Source organism: Tachyglossus aculeatus, chromosome X5 (assembly GCF_015852505.1).
Source record: "Tachyglossus aculeatus isolate mTacAcu1 chromosome X5, mTacAcu1.pri, whole genome shotgun sequence".
In the NCBI taxonomy this organism is placed as follows: Eukaryota; Metazoa; Chordata; class Mammalia; order Monotremata; family Tachyglossidae; genus Tachyglossus; species Tachyglossus aculeatus.
In genome coordinates this window covers 12014989-12030503 of record NC_052097.1, presented here as the reverse complement: position 1 = coordinate 12030503, position 15515 = coordinate 12014989, and the positions used below count along the sequence as shown (strand labels likewise).

Genomic DNA, 15515 nt, shown 5'->3' with positions numbered 1-15515 from the left:
GCCGATGGTGCGGATAAAAAGACGTTTTTCTCTGTAATTTATTTATTTTTATTAATGTCTGTCTCCCCTTGTAGCTCATTTTGGACAGGTAATGTGTCTGTTGTGGTAGTGTACACTCCCTAGAGCTTAGTGCAGAGTTCTGCACACAGTAAGTGCTCAACGAATACAACTGACTGAATCTATGCTACAGAAGTGTCCATCCAAAAGGAGCAGGCAGGATGGAAGGTGGATTATCCAACCTGGCTGTGCAAGGCCTGCTGGAAAGACAGCAAACCTGATTGAAAAGCTGAAATTCTTGGGAGCAGTAGCGTGGAAAACTAGAGATTTTGAGAGAGAAAGGCTGCATCAGTCTGCCTGGTGGGATACATTTTGATGAAAAATCTTTATTGCCTAAACCTTTTCTCTTCGGCACCCTCTTCCCTGAGAAATACTTGTCAGAAAAGAAGATGGATGCTAGGAAAAAGAGAGAAATGTCTTATTTTGAGTAGCGGGGAAGAAAGCTCTCCCTTTTCTATTTTTGATCCAAACGGCCGTGGATCTCTCCTCCATCTCCGCTGCCCAGTTCTCCGGAGAGGTTGGGTTTTAACTGCCGACTCATAGAGAAGGGTTCTTGTGGACCACCCCCTTCTCCTCAACACGTTATCTGACCTTGGCTTCACAGACTCCGTCCTCTCCTGGTTCTCCTCTTATCTCTCCGGTCGTTCTTTCTCAGTCTCTTTTGCAGGCTCCTCCTTCCCCTCCCATCCTCTTACTGTGGGGGTTCCCCAAGGTTCAGTGCTTGGTCCCCTTCTGTTCTCAATATACACTCACTCCCTTGGTGACCTCATTCGCTCCCACGGCTTCAACTATCATCTCTACGCTGATGACACCCAGATCTACATCTCTGCCCCTGCTCTCTCCCCCTCCCTCCAGGCTCGCATCTCCTCCTGCCTTCAGGACATCTCCATCTGGATGTCCGCCCGCCACCTAAAGCTCAACATGTCGAAGACTGAGCTCCTTGTCTTCCCTCCCAAACCTTGTCCTCTCCCTGACTTTCCCATCTCTGTTGACGGCACTACCATCCTTCCCGTCTCACAAGCCCGCAACCTTGGTGTCATCCTCGACCCCGCTCTCTCATTCACCCCTCACATCCAAGCCGTCACCAAAACCTGCCGGTCTCAGCTCCGCAACATTGCCAAGATCCGCCCTTTCCTCTCCATCCAAACCGCTACCCTGCTAATTCAAGCTCTCATCCTAACCCGTCTGGACTACTGCACTAGCCTTCTCTCTGATCTCCCATCCTCGTGTCTCTCTCCACTTCAATCCATACTTCATGCTGCTGCCCGGATTATCTTTGTCCAGAAACGCTCTGGACATATTACTCCCCTCCTCAAAAACCTCCAATGGCTACCGATCAATCTGCGCATCAAGCAGAAACTCCTCACCCTGGGCTTCAAGGCTCTCCATCACCTCGCCCCCTCCTACCTCACCTCCCTTCTCTCCTTCTACTGCCCAGCCCGCACCCTCCACTCCTCCACCACTAATCTCCCCACTGTACCTCGCTCTCACCTGTCCCGCCATCGACCCCCGGCCCACGTCATCCCCCCGGGCCTGGAATGCCCTCCCTCTGCCCATCCGCCAAGCTCGCTCTCTTCCTCCCTTCAAGGCCCTGCTGAGAGCTCACCTCCTCCAGGAGGCCTTCCCAGACTGAGCCCCTTCTTTCCTCTCCCCCTCGTCCCCCTCTCCATCCCCCCGTCTTACCTCCTTCCCTTCCCCACAGCACCTGTATATATGTATATATGGTTGTACATATTTATTACTCTATTTATTTATTTATTTATTTATTTATTTTACTTGTACATTTCTATCCTACTTATTTTATTTTGTTGGTATGTTTGGTTCAGTTCTCTGTCTCCCCCTTTTAGACTGTGAGCCCACTGTTGGGTAGGGACTGTCTCTATGTGATGCCAATTTGTACTTCCCAAGCGCTTAGTACAGTGCTCTGCACATAGTAAGCGCTCAATAAATACGATTGATTGATTGATTGATTGATTGTTTGCCCTCACGCCTTCTGGGCCTGGTTACGTAGAGCTGTGCAGAGATGGCAGCAGTCAATCAATCAATCAATCAATCGTATTGAGTGCTTACTGTGTGCAGAGCACTGTACTAAGCGCTTGGGAAGTACAAGTTGGCAACATATAGAGACAGTCCCTACCCAACAGTGGGCTCACAGTCTAAAATCCCCCGTGTGCAGAGCACACAATCCCCTGGCTCTGTGGCTAGACGCCCCTCTCCCTCCCCCATATCCGCTGTCTGAACCAAACAGCATTCCCAAAGCAGTCTGGGAAGGCCGGAAGGAAAAGGGAAGGAACTACTGCTTCCAAGAGTGCCTCCCTGCCTCACAAAAACATCAAGCCTGCCACCAAGTGGGTACGGGATAGCAGGGACCGTTCCTTTGGAGCGAGATGGGAAATTCTTTGGATCCGCTGGAATCCCAGCAGGGAGAAAAAGAGTCCCTTGGCTTTATTTTTAAAGCCGGGAGGTTGGAACGGAATGCGGAGGCAGGTGAAACCGTTTAAAGTAAAAGGAGGAATGAGGGAGGATTTGGATAGGGAGCTCACCAAGGGCAGGGGCCGTGTCTACAAATTGTACTCGCCCTAGCGTTTTAGCGCAGTGATTGATTGATTGATTAATAAGTGCTCAGTCAATCCCTTTGATTGCTTGGCTGATTTGTGGTGGAGTGGTCCGTGATGAGAAAGTTTGGGATGCGGAGGGGAAAGGCAGGGGTGTTGGAAGCCCCCTCCATCCCACTGTCCCCTCCTCCCCCAATCATCTTAGTGCAGGAGACAATATGGACAGAAGGCCTGATCCAAATTAAGCATCGCTTTCTCAGATAATAATAATAACAATAATGGCACTTGTTATGCACTTACTATACTAAACACTGGAATAGATACAAGTTAATCAGGTTGGGCAGAGTCCCTATCCCACGTGAGGCTCACCCTCTCAATCCCCATTTTCCAGATGAGGTAACAGAGACATAGAGAAGTGAAGTGACTTGCCCAAGGTCACACAGCAGACAAGTGGCGGAGCCAGGATTAGAACCAAGGTCCTTCTGACTCTCACCCTGTGCTCTATCCACTGGGCCTCGCTGCTTCTCAACCTTCTCAAAGCAGCGTGGCTCAGTGGCAAGAACCCAGACTTGGGAGTCAGAGGTTATGGGTTCCAGTCCCGCTTCGCCGCTTGTCAGCTGTGTGACTCTGGGCAAGTCACTTTACTTCTCTGTGCTTCAGTTTCCTCACCTACAAAATAGGGAATAAGACGGTGAGCCCCACATGAAACAACCTTGATTACCTTGTATCCCCCCCACGAGTGCTTAGAACAGTGCTTGGCACATAGTAAGCACTTAACAAATACCAACATCATTATTATTATTATTATTAGTTGTGCTGTTTTGTGCACAGTGTAACACATTCTCCCTCGCTCCCCTTAGGCGTAATTTTGCCTGTGGTCATCGCCCTGATAGTAATCACGCTGTCGGTTTTCATCCTGGTGGGTTTGTATCGGATGTGCCGGAAGACGGACCCGGGTAAGTGATAATAATAATAATAATGATAATAATGATGGCATTTATTAAGCGCTTACTACATGCAAAGCACTGTTCTAAGCGCTGGGGAGGTTACAAGGTGATCAGGTTGTCCCACGGGGGGCTCACAGTCTTAATCCCCATTTTACAGATGAGGAACTGAGGCTCAGAGAAGTGAAGCGACTCACCCAAAGTCACACAGCTGACAACTGGTGGAGCCGGGATTTGAACCCATGACCTCCGAATCCAAAGCCCGTGCCCTTTCCACTGAGCCGTGCTGCTTCTCGATGAAGTGATGAGCGTCTCTTTACTGGAAAGAGCAGCCCCCGGGGGTCTGACCCCTGACCTTAGGTCCTTGGGGACAGGGAAGGGGAAGGGGAAGGACCTGATGACTGGGAATTTTCTCCCTCCTTTCAGGCTAAAGGAGGATAAGGGGATACCATCTAGGGACTATGGGTAGGGAACATCTTTAACAACTCTGTCGTATCATACTCCCCCAAGTGCTTAGTACAGTGCTCTGCACACAGTAAGTGCTCAGTAATTATCAGCAATTAATTGATCAGTTGATTGGGGCCTCAGGAATGAGCCAGTTCAGAAAGGGTCTTCCGATGAGGTAGTGGAAGGGGTTGTTTCCCCTCCACCCCCTTTGACACTTCCCTTCACAGAGTTAATAATAATAATAATGTTTGGTTTTGTTGTCTGTCTCCCCCTTCTAGACTGTGAGCCCACTGTTGGGTAGGGATTGTCTCTATATGTTGCCAACTTGTACTTCCCAAGCGCTTAGTACAGTGCTCTGCACACAGTAAGCGCTCAATAAATACAATTGATTGATTGATTGATTGATTAATAATGCTGGTATTTGTTAAGCGCTTACTAGGTGCCAAGCAAGCGCTGGGGTAGATAACAAGATAAGAGACTGTTCCACATGAGGCTCACAGCCTTAACCCCCGTTTTACAGATGAGGTAACTGAGGCACAGAGAAGTTAAGTGGCTTGCCCAAAGTCATACAGCAGACAAGTGGCGGGGGTGGGATTAGAACCCACTTCTTTTGACTCCTAAACCTGTGCTCTATCAATCAATCAATCGCATTTATTGAGCGCTTACTGTGTGCAGAGCACTGTACTAAGCGCTTGGGAAGTACAAGTTGACAACATATAGAGACGGTCCCTACCCAACAGTGGGCTTACTAAGCCATGCTGCTTCTCCCCAGTTCTCCCACTTTCCCAGTCCCTCCCTCGTTCCCAGTTGCTTCCCCATGGCTGACATCAGATGGGAACGCTCAGAATCTTCCCTTCTCTCTCCCCCAGGACCTTTCCACCCCCATTTACAATTCCAGCACGTTCCACCCAGGTGTGGGTTCTAATCTCGGCCTGGGGCAAACCACTGAATTGCTCTGTGCCTCAGTTTCCCCATCTGGATAGTGAAGATTCAATCCCCATTCTCCCTCTCCCTTAGACTGTGAGCCCTGTGTAGGACAGAGAACATGTCTGGCCTGATTGATCTTGCATCTGCCCCAGCATTTAGCACAAAGTAAGCATTTTGCAAATACCATAGTTTTCATCATGAGGGTGAAGTCACTGGTATTTAAACACTAGTATTTACTAAGCACTTAGTACAGTGCTCTGTACACAGTAAGCGCTCAATAAATGCGATTGAATGAATGAATTAAGCCTGACTGTACAGAGCACAATTTGGGAGAGTACAGTGCAACATCATCATCATCAATCGTATTTATTGAGCGCTTAATGTGTGCAGAGCACTGTACTAGAGTTGGTAGATACATTCCCTGCCCACAGAGGGCTTATAGTCTAGTGGGAGGATCATGTCAGTCAGTCAATCAGGAAGTAGATCATGTTTATTGAGCGCTTACTGTGTGCAGAGCACTCTACTAAGCACTTGGGAGAGTACAATATAACAGTATAATAGACACATTCATTCATTCAATCATATTTATTGAGCGCTTACTGCATGCAGAGCACTGTACTAAGCACTTGGAAAGTACAATTCGGCAACAGGTAGAGACATCCCCTGCCCACAACAAGCTGACAGTCTAGAAGGGGAGAAAGACATGAATATAAATAAAATGACAGATAGGCAACACAGAAGGGAGTGGGAGAAGAGGAAAGGGGAGCTTAGTCAGGGAAGACCTCTTGGAGGAGCTGGGCTTTTAATAAGGCTTTGAAGCAGGGGAGAGTCATTGTCTGTCAGACACAAGAAGCAGTGTGGTTCAGTGGAAAGAGCCCGGGCTTTGGAGTCAGAGGTCATGGGTTCAAATTCCAGCTCTGACAATTATCAGCTGTGTGACTTTGGGCAAGTCACTTAACTTCTCTGGGCCTCAATTACCTCATCTGAAAAACAGGGATTAAGACTGTAAGTCCTCTGTGGGACAACCCGATCACCTTGTAACCTCCCCAGCGCTTAGAACAGTGCCTTGCACATAGTAAGCGCTTAATAAATGCCATCTTTATTATTATATGAGGAGGGAGGGCATTCCAGGCCAGAGACAGAACTTGGGTGAGAGGTCAGTGGCGAGATAGAGCAATCAATCAATCAATCAATCGTATTTATTGAGCACTTACTGTGTGCAGAGCACCGTACTAAGCTCTTGGGAAGTACAAGTTGGCAACATATAGAGACGGCCCCTACCCAACAGTGGGCTCACAGTCTAAAAGCTAGATGAGACAGAAGTAAAGTGTGATGGATAGTGTTAGAGGAGGGAAGTGTGCGGGCTGGGTTGCAGTAAAAGAGCAACGAGGCGAGGGAGGAGGGGGCCAGGGGATTGAATGCTTCAAAGCCAATGGCCAGGAGTTTCTGTTTGATGCAGAGGTAGATGAAAGCGTGAGATGGGCTCCTGGCCCCCGGACCTGAGAGACTCAGAAAGAAGCTACCTAAGGGAAACCACCTTCAGTTGACATTGGGACCACTGAGCGGGAACCAATTCCCCCACCCAAACCCCTTTCATGCTAGAATGGACATAAGCTGGTTTCTTCCCTGGGAAAACTCCAGATCATGTGAATAACTTACCTCTGTCTCTTCCTCTAGGGTCACCAGAAAATGGAACTGACCAGTAAGTAACACCATATCTTTTGAAGTTTCGATCCCCCTATTTATTTATTTATTTTATTTGTACATATCTATTCTATTTATTTTATTTTGTTAGTACGTTTGGTTTTGTTCTCTGTCTCCCCCTTTTAGACTGTGAGCCCACTGTTGGGTAGGGACTGTCTCTATATGTTGCCAATTTGTATTTCCCAAGCGCTTAGTACAGTGCTCTGCACATAGTAAGCGCTCAATAAATACGATTGATGATGATCAGCATCCGCGGTATTTATCGAGCGCTTACGGTGTGTGCAGAGCACTGTACTAAACGTTTGGGAGAGTCCAGTGCAACAGAGTTGGTGGATATGTTCTCCGCCCACAAGGAGCTTCCCAACATTAACTTTTCAAGGAAACTGTCTCACATAAACAAGATGCTCTGGGCTCTTTGGGGGGCTAGCTCTGGCTTGGTATCTGCCCTTTCCTCTCCATCCCAACTGCTACCATGTTAATATAATCACTAAACCTATTCCGCCTGGATTACTGCATCAGCCTCCTTGCTGACCTCCCAGCCTCCTGTCTCTCCCCACTCCAGTCCACACTGCACTCTGCTGCCTGCATCATTTTTCTACAAAAACATTCAGGACACATCACCCGCCTCCTCAGAAAACTCCAGCAGTTGCCCATCCACCTCTGTATCAAACAAAAACTCCTCACCATTGGCTTTAAGGTTCTCCATCACCTTGCTCCCTCTTCCCTCACCTGGCTTCTCTCCTTCTTCTCCTTCTCTCCCCTCGTCCCCCTCTCCATCCCCCCCATCTTACCTCCTTCCCTTCTCCACAGCACCTATATATATGTATATATGTTTGCACATATTTATTACTCTATTTATTTATCTTACTTGTACATATCTATTCTATTTATTTTATTTTGTTAGTATGTTTGGTTTTGTTCTCTGTGTCCCCCTTCTAGACTGTGAGCCCACTGTTGGGTAGGGACTGTCTCTATATGTTGCCAACTTGTACTTCCCAAGCGCTTAGTACAGTGCTCTGCACACAGTAAGCGCTCAATAAATTTGACTGATTGATTGATTGATTCTTCAACCCAGCCGTCACGCTTCGCTCCTCTGCCTCTAACCTTCTCACTGTGCCTCCGTCTCGCCTGTCTCCCCACTGATCCCTCGCCCACGTCCCGCCTCTGACCTGAAACGCCCTCCCTCCTCAAACCCAACACACAATGACTCTTCCCACTTCAAAGCCTTGAGAAGCAGCGTGGCTCAGTGGAAAGAGCACGGGCTTTGGAGTCAGAGGTCATGGGTTCGAATCCTAGCTCCGCCACATGTCTGCTGTGTGATCTTGGGCAAGTTACTTAACTTCTCTGAGCCTCAGTTACTTAATCCCCATTTTACAGATGAGGTAACTGTCTCATCTGTAAAATGGGGATGAAGACTGTGAGCCCCACATGGGACAACCTGATCACTTTGTATCCCCCCCAGCGCTTAGAACAGTGCTTTGCACATAGTAAGCACTTAACAAATGCCAACATTATTATTATTATTATCGAAGACCCATCTCCTCCAAAAGGCCTTCCCAGACTAAGCCCCACTATTCCTTACTTTGATCTCTTTGCTCTTCCCCCTCCTCCCCAACCCCACAGCGCTTATGTATATATCTGACATTTTATTTATTTATATTGATGTCTGTTTCCTCCGTCCCCGCAGACTGTAAGCTCATTGTGGCCAAGGAATGTCACTGTTTATTGTTGTATTGTACTTTCCCAAGCACTTGGTACATTGCTGTGTACAGAAAGCACTCAACAAATATGACTGAATGAATTAAGTCGACTCTTTCTTTAACAGGCCCCAGTCGGATAAGGAGAGTGTTAAACTGCTCACAGTGAAGACGCTTTCTCCTGAAACTGGTAAGGCCTTCTGCATTGTTGGGGCAGGACCCTGCTGAAAAGACTCATTTAGCAAGGCAGGTGGCCGTGGGTCACAGGGGGACGATTTGATGAGGGGGAAGCCCTTAGCCGAGGGCCACGTTTCCAGATCAGGGGATGATGTGAGGGGGAAGAGACAGGAGACATGAAGGGGCAGGCATTTTGGGGAACAAAATACAGTTGTTGGGGAACAAAAAAACCAAAGTACAGTGCTCTACACTCAATAAATACGATTGATTGATAAAAAAACAACACAGCACAGTGGAAAGAGCAGGGGCCTGGGGGTTAGAAGGTCACGGATTCTCAACCCAGCTCTGCCAAATACTTTCTGGGAGACCTTGGGCAAGTCACTTCACTTCTCTGGGTCTCAATTACCTCAACTGGAAAATGGAGAGTGAGACCGGGAACCCCATGTGGGACAGAGACTGTGTCTAATCTGATTAGCTTGTATCCCCCTCCCCGTTGCTTGGCACATAGTAAGCACTTAACAAATACTATTACTATTATTATTATGAAGGTGTTTGAAGCTGGCCCTCGTCAAAGTTAATGGGCTATCTTCTAGACTGTGAGCCCGTTGTTGGGTAGGGACTGTCTCTATATGTTGCCAACTTGTACTTCCCAAGTGCTTAGTACAGGGCTCTGCACACAGTAAGCGCTCCATTCATTTGATTCATTCAATCGTATTTATTGAGAAGTTAAGTGACTTGTCCAAGGTCACCCAGCAGACTAGGCATGGAGTCAGGATTAAAACACAGGTCCTCTGACTCCCAAACCCCTGTTCTTTCCACTAAGCCACTCTAAGAAGTGACACGGCCCAGCGGAGAGAGCTGAGGACTGAGACAAGAGATCTGTGTTCTAATCGTGACTCCGCTGCTTGCTGGTTGGGTGACAGTAGGCAAGTCGCAACCTTTCTGTGCCTCAGTTTCCTCATCTGGAAGGAGGGGATTAAATATCTGTTCTCCCTCCCCTTTAGACTGAGAGCTCCATGTGGGACATGGACTGCCCCAGTGCTTAGTAGAGTGCCTGGCATATAGTAAGTGCCTAACAAATACCATAAAAACAAATAAACCAAAAAGGAAATGCCATGGGCTATGTCTGTGCTGATTATCCTGTATCTACCCCAGCGCTTAGGTCAGTGTTTGGCACACAGAAAGCGCTGAAGAAATATCACAATTACTATAATGAGGAAGAGCTAAGAGTCTGGGCTAACTGTACTAGTGAGAGGCAAACTGACGGCTGCTGATTATTATCCTCGGGAAATTGAACTCGCTCCAGAAGGGCGGCCTGGGAAACGATGCAGCAGGCCTCGATCCGTTTCTGGGCACAGAGAGCCAAATCCGTCTTCTGTTTCGTAGGCGAGCAGTCAGCTCAAGGGAAAAATAAGAACTGACAGCCGGACGGATGGTCTCCGCACCTGGGCAACTGACGCGTAAGTTTTCTGCTTCCATTCTGAGAGCTGTATTTCTTGTGGATCTCTGCTGCTGGGAGCCAGGAGATGGGATATGGGAGCAGGGAACAGGGAGCCGGGAGCGACTTGTGGGCATCGTCTTGTTGCCAGGACGGTTGTGACCCGGAAAGCAAATGGCTTGTTCCAGAGAAGACCAAAAACCTGGGCAAAAACCACTTTTTGCAGTGGAGATGCCAGAAGAAATGAGCTCATCAAGGCTGCAGGGGAGCTTAGATTGTGCACTGCAGTAGCGCAGGCTGCAAAGGAGTCTATGTTTGCTACCGCCATATAGGCTGGAGAGGGGGGCACCTCGAGTGAGTATCACGGCAATGCAGCGTTCAGGGAGTGCACACTGAATGGAGGCTGCGGGAGACCCTAAGGTATACTTTGCATTAACTGCAGGGGAACTCTGAAGCATGCACCATCGCAGTGCAGGTTGCAGGGGAGCCCTGGACTGTGTGTGGCCAAAGCCAATCAATCAGTCAATCAATCAATCATATTTATTAAGCACTTACTGTGTGCAGAGCACTGTACTAAGCGCTTGGGAAGTACAAGTTGGCAACATATAGAGACAGTCCCTACCCAACAGTGGGCTCACAGTCTAAAAGACCCTATAAGACCCTATAAGACCCAAGACTACCAAGACCCTGGAGCAACTTGCCCTGGGGCCGTGGATTATAATAATAATACTCATCGTCATCATAAAGATGGAATATGTTAAGCGCTTACTATGTGCCAGACACTCTACTGAACGCTGGGGTGGATACGAGCAAATCGAGTTGGACACGGTCCCTGTCCCACGTGGGGCTCACAGTCTCAGTCCCCATTTTACGGATAAGGTAACTGAAGCCCAGAGGAGTTAAGCGACTTGCCCGAGGTCACATACCAGACAAGTGATGATGATGATGATAATGATGGTATTTGTTAAGCGCTTACTCTGTGCCAAGCACTGTTCTAAGCATCAGGGTGGAGCCGGGATTAAAACTCATGACCCTCTGACTCTCAGGCCTGGGCTCTATCGGCTATGTCATGCTGCTTCTCCGCTTCCTCTTGGGATCCGGATCCTTAGGGCTAGGAGGGTCTCCCTTATGGCTACCACTTGCCTCAGGGAGAACCTGCACTGCGATATTGCATACTTCAACTCTCCCCTGCAGCCTGCTCTGCTATAGGACACACTCTCGGTAAAATACAGCGAGCCGCACGTACATACGAGGGTGGTATATTTATTCTTTCAATCGTATTTGTTGAGCGCTTACTGTGTGCAGAGCACTGTACTATGCGCTTGGGAAGTACAAGTCGGCAACATATAAAGACGGTCCCTACCCAATAACCGGCTCACAGTCTAGAAGGGGGAGACAGACAGCAAAACAAAACACGTAGACCGGTGCCAAAATCGTCAGAACAAATAGAATTAAAGCTATATTCTATTGGACTTGCCTTAGCGCTGAGCATACTGCTGTGCACACAGTAGGGGCCCAATCAATACCACTGAGTGATTGATTGATGGTTGGATTGATTAGCTGGGCCTAAGCTAAGCTGCTCTCCATTTAGGCATTCATTCATTCATTCAATCGTATTTATTGAGCGCTTACTGTGTGCAGAGCACTGTACTAAGCGCTTGGGAAGTACAAGTTGGCAACATATAAAGACGGTCCCTACCCAACAGTGGGCTCGCAGTCTAGAAGGTGAAGACAGAGAACAAAACAAAGCAAAACATAGACAGAGAGAAGTGGGCAGAAGCAATGTCAACAATTTTTCTGCCCAAGAAGAACCTCGCTTGTTTGTTGAGAAAGCAGGGCAGATGCTCATGGATGGCCTCATTCCCTGCTTCTTCCTTAACTTAGACATTGCACTGTTTCTTTTCCTCACCATTATCCCGTGCTCCCTGCCGATGTCTCCTGAACCAAAATGGCATCTAGAGATGCTATTACTGCTTCCATTTATTAATAATAATAATAATAATGGTGTTTGTTAAGTGCTTAACTATTTGCTAGGCACTGTACTAATCGCTGGGGTGGACATAAGCAGATCAGGTTGGACACAGTCCCTGTCCCACGTGGGGCTCACAGTCTCAATCCCCATTTTACAAAAGAGGGAACTAAGGCCCAGAGAAATGAAGTGACCTGCCCAAGGTCACCCAGCAGACAAGTGGCGGAGCCAGGATTAGAACCCATGACCTTCTGACACCCAGGTCCGGGCTCTGGCCACTACGCCATGCTGCAGTGGGGATTTGAAAAGCAGGCTGGCCTAGCACCCAGATATAGGAGTGAGGAAGCTTGGATTCTAAACCTTGTTCCACCACTTATAATAATAATAATAATGATGGCATTTATTAAGTGCTTACTATGTGCAAAGCACTGTTCTAAGTGCTGGGGGCGATACAAGGTGATCAGGTTGTCCGACAGGTGGATCACAGTCAATCCCCATTTTACAGATGACGTAACTGAGGCACAGAGCAGTTAAGTGACTTGCCCAAAATCACACAGCTGACAATTGGCAGAGCCAGGATTTGAACCCATGACCACTGACTTCAAAGCCTGGGCTCTTTCCACTGAGCCACGCTTCTTCTCTATTCCCTGCTGTTTCTCTGTTCCCTGTGGGCAGGGAACATGTCTTTTTAAGGTTATAATGTACCCTCCTTAGTGCTTAATACAGTGCTCTGTACACAATAAGCACTCAATAAAAACGGTTGACTGACTGAATGACTGAACTTGGGCAAATCCTCCACTTCTCTGAGCCTTGATTTCCTCATCTGTAAATGGGCATGAAACATCTCTGTTCTCCTTCCCCCTAAGACAGTGAGCCCTATGTGAGAGAAGGACTGATCTGATTATATTGTATCAAAAACAGTCTTTAGCCCATTCATTCATTCATTCAGTTGTATTTATTGAGCGCTTACTATGTGCAGAGCACTGTACTAAGTGCTTGGAAAGTACAAGTCGACCACGGAAGCAACATGGCCTAATCGAAAAACCTAGAAGCTGGGAGTCAAAGGACCTGGGTTCTAATCCCAGCTCCATCACAATTCTGCTGTGTGACTTTGGGCAAGTCACTTCACTTCTCTGGGCCTCAGTTACCTCATCTGTATAATGGGGATTAAGAGTGTGAGCCCCATGTGGGACAGAGACTGTGCCCCACCTGATTAACTTGAATCTACCCCAGTGCTTACAAAAGTGCTTGGCACATAGTAAGCACTTGCCAAGTACCCTGATTAATTTTCCGTGCCTCAGTTACCTCATCTGTAGAATAGAAATTAAAACTGTAAGCCCCAAATAGGACTTAGTCTGTGTCCAACCTGATTATTTTGTACAGTAATAATAATAATTGCAGTATTTGTTGAATGTTTACTATGTGTCAGGTGCTGTACTAAGCACTGGGGTGGATACAGACAAACCTATCTACCCCAAAGCTTAGTTCACTATCTGGAACATAGAAAATGCTTAACAAATACTGCAAGTATTGTTATTGTAAACACCTGTCATCCTGTTGTAGCAGAAGGCTTTCTAGGTGCCTTCTGAACATGGTCACAGAGTGCTTCCTAACCCGGAGTCTTTCCTGTCTTCTCAGGTGTCAAAAAGTTCATCCCGTCCTCGCCGGGAACTTTGCTCAGAGGGTGTGTTCCAACTGGGAATTCCGGCAGATTGACCGAGGCTCAATCCCAGACAGACCGCAGCCCCCCCTCCCCACCGCCAAACACAAACTGCCTGCGGTTCTCGGTCTCCGGGCGAGGTCTTTGGCTTCTCGGTGGCGTTCGATATTTATTATTCTCTCAGTTTTTGCAAGCGAGGAAAGCTGCCCTCCCTTGGCACCTTCCACGTGAAGATGACATCAGTGGCGGTGAGATCCCATCCCTCTATAGGATGGGACCAAAGAGAACCATTGGCGACCAACCTTCCGTTCCACTCCGTGTGCATGTAAAAAAAAGTCCTTGGCACGTCCACATGTTTGCTATTTGCCGAGCTGTTCTAATCCGCCTCTTGGTATCAAAATGTTCACAAAGTCTCCCCTTTTCCAGGTTCTGTCCACCATCTTGTTCTGCTTACCCTCGTGGCTTTCCCAAATACTATATCACACGGTGGAGCCGGGGGCTACGCTTCTCTGGTCTTAAAAGTGTTTGCCCTCCTTTTAGTTACCCATTCAACATGCTTGGCACCCTGCCACCATCCATTCTCCCCTCATGTCCCATCCAGCGGAGCCATGTTGCAATTCTCCGGGGCCGTGAGCCTGTTGTTCTAGAAATTCGTTGTTGCTAACTTAATCCGGCCGTTTCGGGACACTTTTGCAACTTCTCGGGGAGCTGGGTGCGATTCTGCGGTAGATCCGGTAGCCCCAGAGGATTTCCAAGCACCGGGGGACACGACTCTCGCTCTGTGGGACTTCAGTTTGGCTCTCAGCTTGTTACTCTGCCAAAAGGCGTGCTGGTCTTCTTGGTTCCATTTTCTGCATCGTTGGGTCCTTTGCTGCCAGCGTAGCAGATTTCATTGACGACGTCCAGTTCTGGGTCGTCGATGAAAGCCCTGTGCTTCCCTGTTTCAATGGATAGGCTGATACATAACCCGGATTTTCTTTCAGGATTACTCTCAACTCAGAGCACTGTACTGAATCCTCATAGTAGTTTATAATCATCTGTCTGTCTTTATCTACAGAGAGAGGGCTGTCCTTGGTGCCATATTGTACATATAAATGTTTTATTCATTTTTTTCATCTGCCGGGAGGGAAAACGGGGTTTCTTCTTGAACTTCTAATAAATAAGTTACTACCCTCAAAACAGTTCAATGTGATTATGAAGATGCAGCGGCCTATTTTATCCGCAGGTTGGAGTATTTTATTAACAGCCGAAGTCTTGAGCATAACCACAGAGAGCAAAATACGTGTAAGAAAATGATTACAAACCAAAGTAGTTGCAATGGAGGGGGTGGGGGGTGTGGATTGGCGGGTTTCTAGTAGATTCCTGCTAGGTTTTTCCATGTTTAATAGATCCTGGGAGATGAAGGCTCTGACTACACTACAGATAACATTCATCAATGCGATAAAGGTGTAAATCATTTTCCCCTTTCCACCTTTTTCCAGCTATTGGTGGGCATTGTTGATCTCTTTTAGAAACTGAATGACGTGCTCTGGAGATAGTTTCTGAGGGAAGCAGTGAGGCCTAGTGGAGAGAGCACCGGCCTGGGTGTCAGAGGACCTGGATTCTAATCCTGACTTCGCCACTTCCCTGCTGTGTGGCCGTGGGCAAGTCACTTCACTTCTCTGTGCCTCAGTTCCCTCATCTGCAAAATGGGCATTCAATACTTGCCCTCCCTTCTTCTTAGAATGTGAGCCCCATGTAGGACCTGGTTATCTTATGACTATCCCAGACCTTACTTAGTACAGTGCTTGGCACATAGTAAGTGCTTAGAACAGTGCTTTGCACATAGTAAGTGCTTAACAAATGCCATTATTATTATTATTATTGTTATTGTTATTATTATTATGGGTCGCAGCATGGTATAGTAGCACAGGCCTGGGAGTGAGAAGGTCATAGGTTCT

General features: G+C 47.7%; 1 protein-coding gene across 3 annotated transcripts in view; it reads left to right on the top strand.

The window, feature by feature from the left end:
- EMCN (endomucin) overlaps nucleotides 1–14754 on the top strand; it is a 93362-nt gene extending 78608 nt beyond the window's left edge. For all 3 annotated transcript variants that reach the window (XM_038769334.1, XM_038769333.1, XM_038769332.1), the window contains exons 6-10: nucleotides 3473–3568; nucleotides 6608–6632; nucleotides 8460–8521; nucleotides 9895–9968; nucleotides 13554–14754. In XM_038769334.1, the coding sequence (XP_038625262.1) occupies nucleotides 3473–3568; nucleotides 6608–6632; nucleotides 8460–8521; nucleotides 9895–9929 (218 nt within the window). In that variant the 3' untranslated portion in view covers nucleotides 9930–9968; nucleotides 13554–14754. The remainder of the gene's footprint in view (nucleotides 1–3472; nucleotides 3569–6607; nucleotides 6633–8459; nucleotides 8522–9894; nucleotides 9969–13553) is intronic.
- Nucleotides 14755–15515: the final 761 nt, after the last annotated feature.